Source organism: Notechis scutatus, chromosome 13 (genome assembly GCF_049901735.1).
Source record: "Notechis scutatus isolate UNSWTSFEM ecotype Mainland chromosome 13, rNotScu1.2, whole genome shotgun sequence".
NCBI classification, from domain to species: Eukaryota; Metazoa; Chordata; class Lepidosauria; order Squamata; family Elapidae; genus Notechis; species Notechis scutatus.
Genome location: NC_142021.1, coordinates 13,850,364 through 13,863,722, shown reverse-complemented (window position 1 = coordinate 13,863,722; position 13,359 = coordinate 13,850,364). Strand labels below are relative to the sequence as shown.

General features: G+C 43.3%; 1 protein-coding gene across 1 annotated transcript in view; it reads left to right on the top strand.

Moving 5' to 3' along the window:
• Positions 1-12,442, top strand: part of PRODH (proline dehydrogenase 1) — a 58,185-nt gene extending 45,743 nt beyond the window's left edge. The window contains exons 10-14 of the mRNA XM_026684018.2: positions 6,089-6,235; positions 7,901-8,076; positions 8,164-8,262; positions 10,947-11,035; positions 11,902-12,442. Coding sequence (XP_026539803.1) covers positions 6,089-6,235; positions 7,901-8,076; positions 8,164-8,262; positions 10,947-11,035; positions 11,902-12,095 — 705 coding nt within the window. The 3' untranslated portion in view covers positions 12,096-12,442. The remainder of the gene's footprint in view (positions 1-6,088; positions 6,236-7,900; positions 8,077-8,163; positions 8,263-10,946; positions 11,036-11,901) is intronic.
• Positions 12,443-13,359: the final 917 nt, after the last annotated feature.

Below are 13,359 nucleotides of genomic sequence, written 5' to 3'. Positions count from 1 at the left end.
AGGAGGGGTTTCCAGGCCAGACAGAGTCCCTCCCGTAGGACAGGCCAAGCTTTGGTATGTCCCACTACTGGATGCTCAGAGCAGCTCATGGGAGAAGGGGCATTGGTACTTACCTGACACGCCCGTTCTCTTTGAGCTGTGAAGAGCATCCAGGCCCACCCTTTTTTCCATCTGGTGGGGTCCTGTTTCAGCCAACGAATTGTTAGGGCATTGAGGACGAGGGCGTTTATTTCTCTCGTCTTTGCCAAAACTGGGGAATGCTGGGGAGGAGTCCCGTGGAGGAGGAGGAGCGTTCCACAAATTAAGCCCAGCCTAGACATGCAGAGACTGAAGCACCTCCCACTACTGGATGCTCTTCACAGCTCAAAGAGAACGGGCGTGTCAGGTAAGTACCAACGCCCTTTTTCTTTGTTATTTTTTAACGCTGCCACCTTTCCATATTCTTCTATTTCTCTTAGTAGTATAGGGCTTGTTTCTAAGGGTTCTTCTAATATAAATGCCATATCATCGGTGAATGCCTGGAGTTTATATTCCTCTTTTTTAATTTTTAGTCCTCTAATCTCTTGATTTTGCCTAATTTGTACTAAGAGAGTCTCTTCTGCCAATATATACAGTAGAGGAGCTAGGGGGCAGCCTTGTCTTACTCCCTTATTTATCTTTATGGTATCTGTATTTTCCCCATTTATTAATATTTTTGCGGTTTGCATGTTATAAATTGTCTTAATAAATCCTATAAATTTTCACCAAATTTCATGCCTATCAGTTGTTTAATAAGGAAGTTCCAATTCAGGTTGTCAAAAGCCTTCTGGGCGTCTAAAAATATCAATGTCATTGTCTTGGTTGAGTATACTTCATAATATTCTAATATATCCATAATGGTTCTTGTATTTGTTTTTATTTGCCTATGGAGGAGGAAGCCATTCTGATCAGTGTGGATAATTCTACTTAATACTCTCTTTAATCTTTCCACCAATATTGTAGCCATTATTTTGTAATCTACATTTAAAAGTGATATTGGTCTATAGTTTTGAATTTTTTGTGGGTCTGATTGTTCTTTATAAATAAGGGTAATATATGCTTCCAACCATGATTTAGGCATGTTAGCATTCTCCAGGGCTTCATTGTACAAGTCCACCAATATCTCCTCTATTGTTTCTTGGAATTCCTTATAGAATTCCGAAGGAATTCCATCTGGGCCAGGGGTCTTACTTGCTTTTTGTGTTCCAAAAGCCTTCCTAATTTCTTCTATAGATATTTTATTATTCAAATTTTGTTTCTCTTCATCAGTAATTTCGGGCAAGTTCTTTTCATTCAAATATTGATCAATAGATTCTTCTGGTATTTCTTCCTGTTTATACAATTTCATAAAAAACTCCTTAGCAATTTCTTTCTTTTCTTGGGTCTGTGTGCATAATTTCCCTTCCTGGTCTTGGAGAGCTACGATCGTTCTCTTTTCTTGTTCTTTTTTAATTTTATGGGCTAACCACCTCCCCGGCTTATTTGCATTTTCAAAATAATTATGTTTTGCTAATTTAATTTTTCGGGCCAAATCTTCCTGTACATTTAAATTTATTTTATGTTTTACCAGATCAATTTCTTTCTTAATGTTTGAATTGTTTGGGTCCTTTTGTCTACTTATTTCCAAATCTTTCAGTTTCTCCCTCCATATGTTTTGTTGCTGTCTTTTTTCTTTATTCTTTTTAATACTGTAAGCAATAGTTAGACCTCTCACATAGGCTTTGGCCGTATCCCAAAGATTCTGTAGAGAGGTATGTTCTCTTTTGTTCATTTCAAAAAATACGTTCAATTCTTTCTTTATCATTTCAATATATTCTTTATCTCTTAATATGGTATTGTTAAATGTCCATCTTCCAATTTTTCTCTTTCCTTTCCATTTAATTTGAATGGGATTATGGTCAGCCCATAGATCTGGCAAAATCTCAATCCTTTCAATATTCTCCATTCACCCAGGGTCCATCCATAGCTGATCTATTCTGGACCAAGAGTGGTGGGGGTTCGAAAAAAAGGTATATTGTTTTTTATTTGGATTTAATTCTCTCCACACATCTTTCAAATTAAGTTCTCTTACCATATTATTAAAAGACGAAGGGAATAATTCTCCTTTTGGGGGGGGGGGGAGTTCTCTAATCTTTATCTTTGTCTGGGACTGCATTATAGTCTCCTACAATGCATTCATTAGCATACTCAAATTCTATTATCTTATGGTGAAGCCTATAAAAGCCTATAAAAGTCTTTTTGGTTTGTATTCGGGGCATATATTGTGACTAATAACATCTTTTTCTGGTTTACATTTATTTCTATAAAGAGCATTCTCACTTCTTGATCTTTGTATATTTGTTTATGTTGGAATCAATCCTTTCCATATACTACAATACCCCCCTTTTTTGTTGTTTGCAAGTTCCAAGTACATTTTACCCAAATTTATATTCTTTAAGAGGTCTGCTTGATTGTCTGGAATATGCACTTCTTGGATAAAAGTTATGTCAGCGTTTTGTTTTTCGAGTTTCTCAAATATCTGTTTTCTTTTTGATGATAGATTTAAACCATTGATATTGACTGAAAGTAAAGTGATTTCTCTATCAGTGTCACTGACTGTGTGAGGCATTTCTCGTTTCATTTCTTGTTCTTCTTTTTCTTAGTCTGTTGCCTTCCCCTTCTTCTCTAAGATTTTGGGGTTCAGAGTGTGAATCAGATTCTTTTTCTCCAGAGAGTTGTTCCTCTTGGCTTCTTGTATTTAGGTCGTCTCTACTTTCTTGTTCTTCCTCGGGTCCTAGGTGTCGTTCACAAAATTCCTGTGCTTTTCAATTGTATCAATTTTGTATTTTTTGTCCTGCCATGAAACTAAAAGCCCCTCTGGGGTGAGCCATCTAAATGGAATACCATTTCTAATAAGCTGAGTTGATAAAAACGGGTAGCCCCTTCTCCGCTCTCTGACTCTCCTGGGCATTTGTTTCAGTGTAACCACTTCATGATCTTTGTATACAAGTGGTTCATCTCTGGTCTTACTATAGAGCAGGTCTCGTGTTATCTTCCTCGCAAATCGAATATGAACCTCTCGGGGTAGTCTATGTCTCCTCGCATAGTGTGTATATACTCTGTAGACCTCGTCTACATCATTTTCAATTTCCAGTTTGGGTTTCTGTAAAGCTGCCGCTATCAGATTCATCATAATTGCACGTAAATCATCCTTTTTGTCTTCCACCACATTTTGGAACCTAAAATGAAATAATGCCTTCTGTAATTCCAAGTGTACCATCGAATCCCGAAGTTCGCAGTAGAGCACTTTCCAATTTTGTTCTGAATCCTCTAATTTCTTCTCCACCATCTCCGTTCTTGCCTCTACTAAATTTAATTTCTGTTCATTTTTTATCACTTTTTCCTGCATCTTTCCAATCTTACTATTCAAATTTTGTATTTCATTTTTCACTTGTCCTATTTTAGTTCTCATCCCTGTTTTCATATCTTCATGGTTCCTCGCTCTCAATTCGTGGGTTTTTGCCATCATTTCCTGCATCATAGTGAGTGTTGCCTGTACTGTCTGCAGGCTTTGAGCTGAACTAGTTTTTTTCTGCCAATAGCATTGCATCTATAGATCTCTGCCCCGTAGGTGAAGACATCGTTGTTGTAGTTTTCTTTCCTGATTTTACATTTGTAATTGATGTTGTTGCCATTTTAACTATCTGTAGCAGCTCTTTCCAATCAACTATCCCTAGTAGAGCACTATTTTCCTCTCCTTTTCAGTTCAATAGTAATATTAATACATATTATATTATTAATTACCAAAATTCTATTATGGAAAATCACAATCAGCTCTTATTTCTATTTTTTCTTATTGAACTTATTCAACGATTAAAATACTTAAGAGAATTCAATATTAATCAAATACAGATATATTTACTCACAAAATCAACAGTCTTATATGCTTAATTAATTAATTTAAAGCAGCCAATTCATTAAAGTAATTAAATTCTTATCCATATATAAATATCAATTAATCTATTTCTTTAGAGTTCTTAATTATATGCTTACTTCAGAATAAAAAAACCTCAATTTCTTACTATATGATTATTATTTGAAGGTCTGAGTTCTATATTTGTACAACACACTTTCAATTGTCCAGTTATTCAAAAATTATTAACCAGTATTCTTAACTCAATATTCTAACACATACATATCTATTAAGATTGTTTACCAATATTATTTAGTTACATCTATGATTGACCAGTTGAATGATGTCCATGGATGATGATGATGATCTTCTTCTTCTTCTTCTTCTTCTTCTTCTTCTTCTTCTTCTTCTTCTTCTTCTTCTTCTTCTTCTTCTTCTTCTTCTTCTTCTTCTTCTTCTTCTTCTTCTTCTTCTTCTTCTTCTCCTCCTCCTCCTCCTCCTCCTCCTCCTCCTCCTCCTCCTCCTCCTCCTCCTCCTCCTCCTCCTCCTCCTCCTCCTCCTCCTCCTCCTCCTCCTCCTTCTTTTGATAAATACTTTATTTACAGTTCTTAGTTCGAGTTCAAAATGCCCTCTAGAGCAGTGGCCCCCAACCTTTTTTGTGCCACGGCCCGGTACCGGCATCACAAAATGATCCGTGGCCCGGTACCAGCATCAGCACGCATGACAAGGCAAGGCGAGCTGAGCGACCGGCCAGCCAGCCGTCCCCCGCTTCTCTCCGCCACCTTCAACTCCTCCTTTGTACCTTTGTCGATGGGCTTCGCTTTGGGACGGTCGCTCGGCTCGCCTTGCCTTGGGTGCTGAAAGAATCCTTGCGCCTTAGTTTCGTTTGAAGCCCCCCCCCCCTTCGATGAAACTAAGGCGCGAGGATTCCTTCAGGACCCAAACGCCGCTTTCCAACCGGAAAAGCTCACCTGGAAGCACTTTCTCATCAAACAAGATGGTGGCGGCCAGCAAACCGGCGGCCCAGTAGGAAATGTTCAACGGACCGGTACCGGTCCGCGGCCCGGTGGTTAGGGACCCCTGCTCTAGAGCATCTCTTACGGGGGCGCAGAAGGGAGGCTTGGAACCAAGGACATGGTTCTCCCGGAGCAACTTCTGCGAGCAACCTGGAAGGGACGGGGTGCCCTCCTCTGCTTTTTCAGTCCCCCCCCCCCGCAAGCCTCTTGTCTCTGCTGGGTCAGGCTGGTTGCTGCTTTTGCTTTCAATGCAAGCAGCCCAGGGGTTTTGCTTCGGTCCCACGGAAGCAAGGGCTGCAAGGCCACTTGGAGGGTGGATCAAAGAACAAACTGTAGGAGAAACCCCAGAGCAAAGTGAGGAAACGGAATCTGCTTTTTCCCAAGAGTCCACATTGAAAGTATGTGGCAATCTTTATTGGTATTAAGTGCTTTGTCAAAGTCTTGGCTTTTAGGCAACACATTCAGTGGGCACATTTGTTAATCAGGCTACAGCTGGAAGGGACCTTGGAGGTCTTCTAGTCCAGCCTACTGCTCAAGCAGGAGACCCTATGCCATTTAAGACAAGTGGCTGTCCAGTATTTTCTTTAGAAAACCCAGTGCTGAAGCACCAACAACTTCTGAAGGCAACTTCTGTTCCACCTGTTAATTGTTCTCACTATCAGGGAGTTTCTCCTTCATTCCAGGCTGCTTCTCTCCTTGATTAGTTTCCATCCCTTGTTTCTTGTCCTGCCTTCCAGTGCTTTGGAGAATAAGTTGACCCCCAACTCTTCTTTGGGGCAGCCCCTCAAATACTAGAAGACTGCTATTATGTCACCTCTAGTTCTTCTTTTCTCTAGACTAGCCAGACCCAAATCCTGCAGCCATTCTTCATATATTTTAGTCTCCAGGCCTTTGTTCATCTTAGTGCTCTTCTCTGCACTTTTCCCAAAGTCTCAACATACTTTTTTGTAATGTGGTGACCAAAACTGGCTGCAGTATTCCAGGTGTGGTTTTAATAAGCATTTATAAAGCGGTACTAATACTTCACCTGATTTGGATTATATGCCTCTGTTTATACAACCAAGGATTGTATTAGCTTTGTTGGCTGCTGCCGCACACGGCTGGCTCATATTCAAGTGATTTAAGTGTTAATCAATCATCATCTTTTACTCGTCCTTTTTAGAAAGCTGTCGGCGTGGGCGTGAGGTTGATGGTGGATGCAGAACAGACCTACTTCCAGCCAGCCATCAGCCGCCTCACTCTGGAAATGCAACGCCGATTCAACCAGGAGAAACCGGCCATCTTCAACACATACCAGTGTTACCTGAAGGTGGGATTTCCTGGTGGTCTCCTACCTACCCAAGTATTGATCAGGTCCAACCTGGCTTGCTAACGAGCCCAAAGTGGTCATCGCTCCCCCCCGGACACATTGGCCAAAACAGCTGAACTGGACAGGTGGCACTAACGGGTGACAGGAATACTGGAGCAAAAAAGACTCGAGATATATTGATGATTGCATTTATTTCTAAGGAATTCTAACTGGTATTTCTTACTAAACAATCCTAAATTGGAATAGAATGAATAATAGAATAGAATAATAACTTTATTGTCACTTTGAATGCACACTAATTGGCATGCATTAAAGTGAACTTTCATTGCATACAGCTCTCAAAGGGTCTCCACCTCCAATATACACTACATAGTATAGCAGAATAAATTAATAAATACAGAGTCTAGTTCAGTTGTACTAGACAGATGTGTAGTTCTGCACATGGTGAGAAAAACCAATCTTGCAAGTTTACCAGATGGATAGCCTAGGGAACAAAGCTGTTACAGAATCTGGTAGTCCTGCTTGAAATAATCTAATCTAAATCAGGTTATGTTGAAATGTTCATTGGGATCTGCAAAATATAAGGATCACCCATCCTTTATTATCTTCTAAAAGGTATTTCCTGATTACTCCTTACCACCAACTATTGGGCTAAGTGGATGATGCTGGAATAGAGCAGCATAGAGAAGATCTTCATACAGTAATATCAAATGTAGTAATTTTTACAAAGGAACAGATATCAAGGTTTTTGGATTATAGCAATAGCATTAGCAGACTAGACTTATATACCGCTTCACAGTGCTTCCCAGCCCTCTCTAAGCGGTTTTACAGAGTCAGCCTCTTGCCTTCAACAATCTGGGTCCTCATTTTATCCACCTCGGAAGGATGGAAGGCTGAGTCGACCTTGAGCCTGGTGAGGATTGAACTCCTGGCAGTGGGCAGAATCTGTATTCTGTACTTCATTCTAACCACTGCGCAGGCAGGGAAGGGAAGGGAAGGGAAGGGAAGGGAAGGGAAGGGAAGGGAAGGGAAGGAAGGAAGGAAGGAAGGAAGGAAGGAAGGAAGGAAGGAAGGAAGGAAGGAAGGAAGGAAGGAAGGAAGGAAGGGCAATAGCACTTAAGACTTATATACTGCTTCACAGTGCTTTATAGCCCTCTCTAAGCAGTGTACAGAGTCAGCCTCTTGCCCCCAACTATCTGGGTCCTCATTTTACCCACCTCAGAAGGATGGAAGGGTGAGTCAACCTTGAGCCAGTCAGAATCGAACTGCTGGCAGTTGGCAGAGTTAGCCTGCAATAGTGCATTCTAACCACTGTGCATAATGGATGAATGGAAGGAAGGAAGGAAGGAAGGAAGGAAGGAAGGAAGGAAGGAAGGAAGGAAGGAAGGAAGGAAGGAAGGAAGGAATAATAGCAACCGCCCTTAGACTTATATACCACTTCATAGGGCTTTCCCTATGAAGAGAGAGTCAGCATCTTGTCCCCCACAATTTGGCTACTCGACCTCGGAAGGATGGAAGACTGAGTCAGCCTTGAACCATTATAAGTGCCAGAAGAATCCTGTTTTGCCTTGGAAACTTTCAAAGTACAAGGCACATTCCTGGCCCAGCAGATTCCCAGGCTCTTCCTTCTCCTCCTCCTCTTCCCACTTCTCTCCCTCCAAACAGGAGGCCTACGACAATGTGACCATCGATGTGGAGCTCTCGCGTCGGGAAGGCTGGCATTTTGGAGCCAAGCTAGTAAGAGGCGCCTACATGGAGCAGGAACGAAGTCGGGCAGCCGAAGTGGGCTATGAGGACCCCATCAACCCAACCTATGAAAAGACGAGCGAAATGTACCACAGGTGGGGGACCAGGTGGTGGGTCTGGGCTCTAAGAGGGAAAGGGACACCTGGGAGGTGATCTGACACCTTCATCCACCTTTCCTGCAGATGCCTGGACTTCATCTTGGAGGAGATCCGGCACAACCGGAAAGCCAATGTGATGGTTGCTTCTCACAATAAAGACACAGTCAAGTTCACCCTTGGCAGGTACTGGTCAGTGTGAGGCCCACCAACCCACCTTTTTTTAAAATAATTTTATTTACGATTTTTTTTCTTCAACATCCGTATGTTGTCAAGATTCTGGCAGTTCCCCCAATTAAATCATGAGTCTCAACAAACAGTCTGATAATCCAGAAGGTCCTTGACTGCGTGGAAATGGACATACCCAAAAACTAAAGGATGAGGCAGACTCAAAATATAGTACAACTTGGGAAGAATGGTGCAATTGGATTAAGGATAAAAACCAGGGAATAAAAAGATAAGGAAAGGAAAAAATAAAGGGGTTAGCTTAAGAGTATTTACCAGAAACAGGAAATGAATATTAGAAAAATGGTTTTTGAGAAAAGAACACACCGTCTAGTTGATTAGAAACACATTTGTTTCATGTGTATTGGTTTTGTTTATTACAATGGTTTCGTTTTTAACGAAATGTGTTGTATTATGCATTATATATACATTTTTTAATCTTTAATAAAGTTTATTTTTAAAATTTAAAAAATAAATAAATAAATCATGAGTCTCGAGCCAAACTTCCAAAACTTCAAAAGGATTTATTGGGAGTTAACATGTCTGGCACTGCCTGGGTGCAGCCGTCTCTGAGGCACATCATTCATTGTCACCCTTGACCCTGGTTTTCCCCCACCCCCTGGGTGTATCGTAATTCATATCCTCCAATGGGACACGTCCATAGCCCAGAGTCATCAGTCATGCTCTCCAGTTTGAATTTTGCCCCGCAGGAACTTCAGTCACCTAGTTACTATCTTTGAAAACATTTATGTAATGCACTTTCAGTTTGCAAGCTGCCGCACTGCTCCCCGCTCCCTTTCTGTTAGCAACTCTAAAAAGACCATAGAAATATTTTATGAGTTGACATAAGTGCTTAGTGAACAGTATATTCAGGGGTGGGCTGCTGGGGGTTCGCAAGGATTCAGGAGATCCTTTAGCTAAGTTTCTGTGTAGTTCAGAGAACCTCCAAATCCCACCCCTCCTAGGAGTCCCCATGTGGTCCATTTTGGATGCAGGTAAGTGCAGGGCACACACGGAGGCTTGGGGAAGGCGGAAAACGGGCCTCCTGGAAGTTTGGGAAGGCTGGAAATGAGCCCATTTCCAGCTTCCTGAGAGCCTCCGGTTTTCACCCTCCCGGAGGCTCAAGGAAAGCCTCCCGAGCCCAGGGAGGGCAAAATTGCCCCACCCTCCGCATGGTGCAGGAGACCGACTAGGCCATGCCCACCATTGCCACGGCCACCCAGCAACTGGGCAGAGAACCTTTTGCTAAAAATTTTGAAGCCCACCCAAGTGTATTATCTGGGTCAATATACTTTGCATACAATTATGATATTACCATTTAAGTATGCATAATCATAATTTTTCAACTTCTAGCATTTGCGTATGTATAGCAATTATAATATGCTCTATTATATTTCAGTATACATTAATAATATTTTCCCAATTTCTATTTTCTAAGTCTTTTTTCTAACACTTCATAAAATAACCACCATTTTAAAAAAAATATTCCATCATCTCTTGTCCTTTTTAGAATTTCAACTCATATTAACTTTGTGGGTATCTTGCAACTCCTTTTATCGTGTTTGTTTAATCTAAATATTTCCTCTGCCACAGCATCTGTCTCTTGCTGTTGGATCTCTAGAGCATCCATCCACAGTTCCTCCATCTAATGAAGCCTGAATTCAGGGGTGGGTTTCTACCAGTTCTGTCCACCTCCGTAGAACCGGTAGCTCTGAAGAGCAGCAGACATAGAACCGGTTCTATTTCTGCTGATGTTTTTGCCCACCCGCCCACCTGGGTTCTTACCTAATCTTTATTTCCTGATTTTTCAACTTCAGCTGCTGAACGAGGCACAGCTGCAGTTAAAAAAGCAGGAAAAGAGGGCTGTTTCAAAGGCTGCTTCTCTGAACAAAGCATGCTGATGACGATTTACAGGTGCGTGGCTCCAGCGTGCAGGGAAGCTTGTAAATCCCGAACCGGTAGTTAACCCTGTCGTATTCCACCCCACTTGAATTCTCTTCCTAGAATTCTCAAGCAAGGCCCATCTTGCCCTGTCATGCCCCTGTCGAAATCTGATTCCAAGGGGGAGGCCAAGCAGCTGACAGGGAGTGGGAGTGTGGCTCTGTTGGCTGTGGAAGAAACTGGGGAAGGGCAGAGAGAGAGGTAGAGCAAGGCAGAGAGAGTTCAGAGGAAGATCCAGGCCCACTCCTTCTTCATCCTAGGGCACACAGGGAGGAACGGAGAAGGGAGCAACGTGAGTTGCATGGCTTACAGGGGAGGAAAGGGCCCTGATTCCCTTCATTAGCTGCAGCTGGGAATACAGTGTTTAAAAAGAGAGTTTGTGCACAGCAACTTGTTGGAATCAAATCATGTATTATCTTGTTTGGTCAAGGCTTAAAGACTGTTCTTGGGAGAGGTTTTTTTTTTTCCAGCTGAAGGTACTGGACACTCGGGACAAAGTATTAAAGGGACTTTTCTTACTTATATGACTGTGTTGCCTTTGTGCCATGCCCCTTTGGGTCATCACATGCCCTGGACATTGTTTGAGATGGTGTCTGCACACCTGGAAGGAGGGTTGGGGAAGGCTATTCTAGAGCCAGGTGGAAGAGCACATCTGGAGCCCCTGTGGTTGTCTTCTGAAATCCTTTCTTCTTCTTCTTCTGCAGGATGGCAGACCTTGGCATCCACCCTTCAGAGAACAAGATCTACTTTGGGCAGCTCCTGGGCATGTGTGATCAAATCACCTTCCCTCTTGGTAAGGCAATGCTGCAATAAGAGTGATGTGACTCTTGACCAATGGCGAGGGAGGGGGCTGAGTTGAGAAAGTGCAATCAACTGGCTTCTGGTGTCAGGATTCCAGCATTTACCCCCATTTAAATCATGAGTCTCGAGCCAAACTTCCAAAACTTCAGAAGGATTTATTGGGAGTTAACATGTCCGGCACTGCCTGGGTGCAGCCAACTCTGTGACACATCATTCATTGTCACCCTTGACCCTGGTTCCCCCCCCCCCCATCCCCTGAGTGTATCCTAATTCATATTCTCCAATGGGACACATCCATAGCCAAGAGTAATCATACTCTCCAGTTAGAATTTTGTGCGGCAGAAACAAGTCACCTAGTTGCTCTTAAAGCTTTGGAATCCTTATTTATCCTTATTCATCGCTGCCACATAGCTTGAGAAAGTGGGAGGGGTGATTTTAATTGAGTAGCTCTTAGTAGACAAAATAGAATTCTTTTGTTAGTTCAAGGTCAAAGAGTGTGGCACAGGAAGAAATAGAACTTACTTTGGGATTGGTTCATGTGATGTGATGATGAGTAAAAGGGAAAGTTTGTAGGTTGAGACGTTGTGGGAAGTCTGGGAAACTTTTAGTTTCGAGATTCCACAGATGTGCCAGGTGCTATTCTAATGAAGGTACTTTTGAGATTATGCTTGTCTCGGAGTTACTGATCGGAATGGAGGTTCTCTGAAACACTGATATATGTATGGAATGCACTTTCGATTTCCAAGTTGCCACACTGCTCTTTCAAACCCCTTTCCCCCCCTCCCTTTCTGTTGGCAACTCTAAAAAGACCATAGAAATACTTTATGAGTTGACATCTGGATTCCCTCCTCCCTCCAGGTCAAGCCGGGTTCCCGGTGTATAAATACGTCCCCTACGGCCCCGTGAAGGAGGTCCTGCCTTACCTGTCCAGGAGAGCCCAGGAGAACCAAGGCCTCCTGGCACGAGCAGAGGAGGAGCAGCAGTTACTCTGGACTGAGCTGAAGAGGCGTCTGTTTGCAGGGGCCCTCTTCAGCGCACCGAGCCCCCCTTAAGTACTTCTCCCCAGCTGCCTTGACACTGGGACGGCTTGGACAGAGACCCCAGTCAGGCCAAGTCGCGGATGCTTCCTTGCTGGCTGACCGGATTCTCTCGTGCCAGGTGGCACAGCTTCTCGGGGTCTGGGGCCCTGGCAACAGGGGTCCCAAGTGTAGCAGCTACTCTAATATCATGCACCTTTGTGGCACCTGCCCATTGCCATCTCTCAGATTTGACACCAGGTACTCTGGGCTACCGAGTGATGGGGTTCAGAATCTCCAGATGCCCTTTGTCACCTGTTTGCTCTTCTGCTTGTCCTTCTCTGGGATGAAGATGGCTGTATCAATAAAATTCTTTCCAGAAACTGCATGAGTGACGACCGGTTGCAGAAGAGCCTTTTCCCAGGACAGCCTTTGAACTTCTGATTGGTCTCTGGATGAGATCACACCCCTTTCTCTGAGGTTTGCAGCTCTCGCAAAACTGCGATCTATTTAGCCACAGTTTATTAGGGAATCAAGCAGAGAGGGTTTGCAAGGGCTGTTCTGACCTAGGCTTCCCGAGATCATGAAGCTGACGCCTCGTCCCAATAAAACACCTTTTATTTAGGGTATAAAGGGAATTCCTCTCCAGCAAAGTCCCGGCAAACAGCTTTTCATGATATTTCACAATTACAGACTTTTATCAGGCTTGGGGAGTTGCCAGGCCGATATCTTCCTAACGCCACACTGTAGCAACAATCACTTGGCAAGAAGTCAGGAACAGATCTTCACCCTAACAAATTGAGCTAATTGTCTCCTGCAAACCCCACTCCCCTTTCGCTCCTCTTTATTCCCTATGGGAGGGGCCATTCAGCGTCCACCTGAGGCTTTACTCCCAAGTAGAACCTTGTTCCTTAACTGTTCCCTTCTCCTGGCAGCTCTGCGCATGCACACACTGGGAACAGGCTCCAGCTGTTCTTCTGCCTCACTGATCTCTGATTCCGAAGGCAGCAGTCAGACAGCCCTGGCCCCATCTCTGCCTCCGACACAGAGCCCTCGTCAGAGCCTTCCCTGCCAGACTCCAGGACTGGCCCATGTTCCTCCCCAACCTCCTCACTGTCCGAGTCTGCCATCAGCTCTGCTGGTGGGCCACAACAAGGACTTAGAAAGGAGTAAGAGAATTATCAGGAGCCAGCATGGATTTCTTAAAAACAAGTTGCACCAGACAAATCCTAGTTTGCTTTGACAACCTGGCTAGATTACTGGAGGAAGAGAATGCAGTGTGCCCTGACTTTAATAAGGC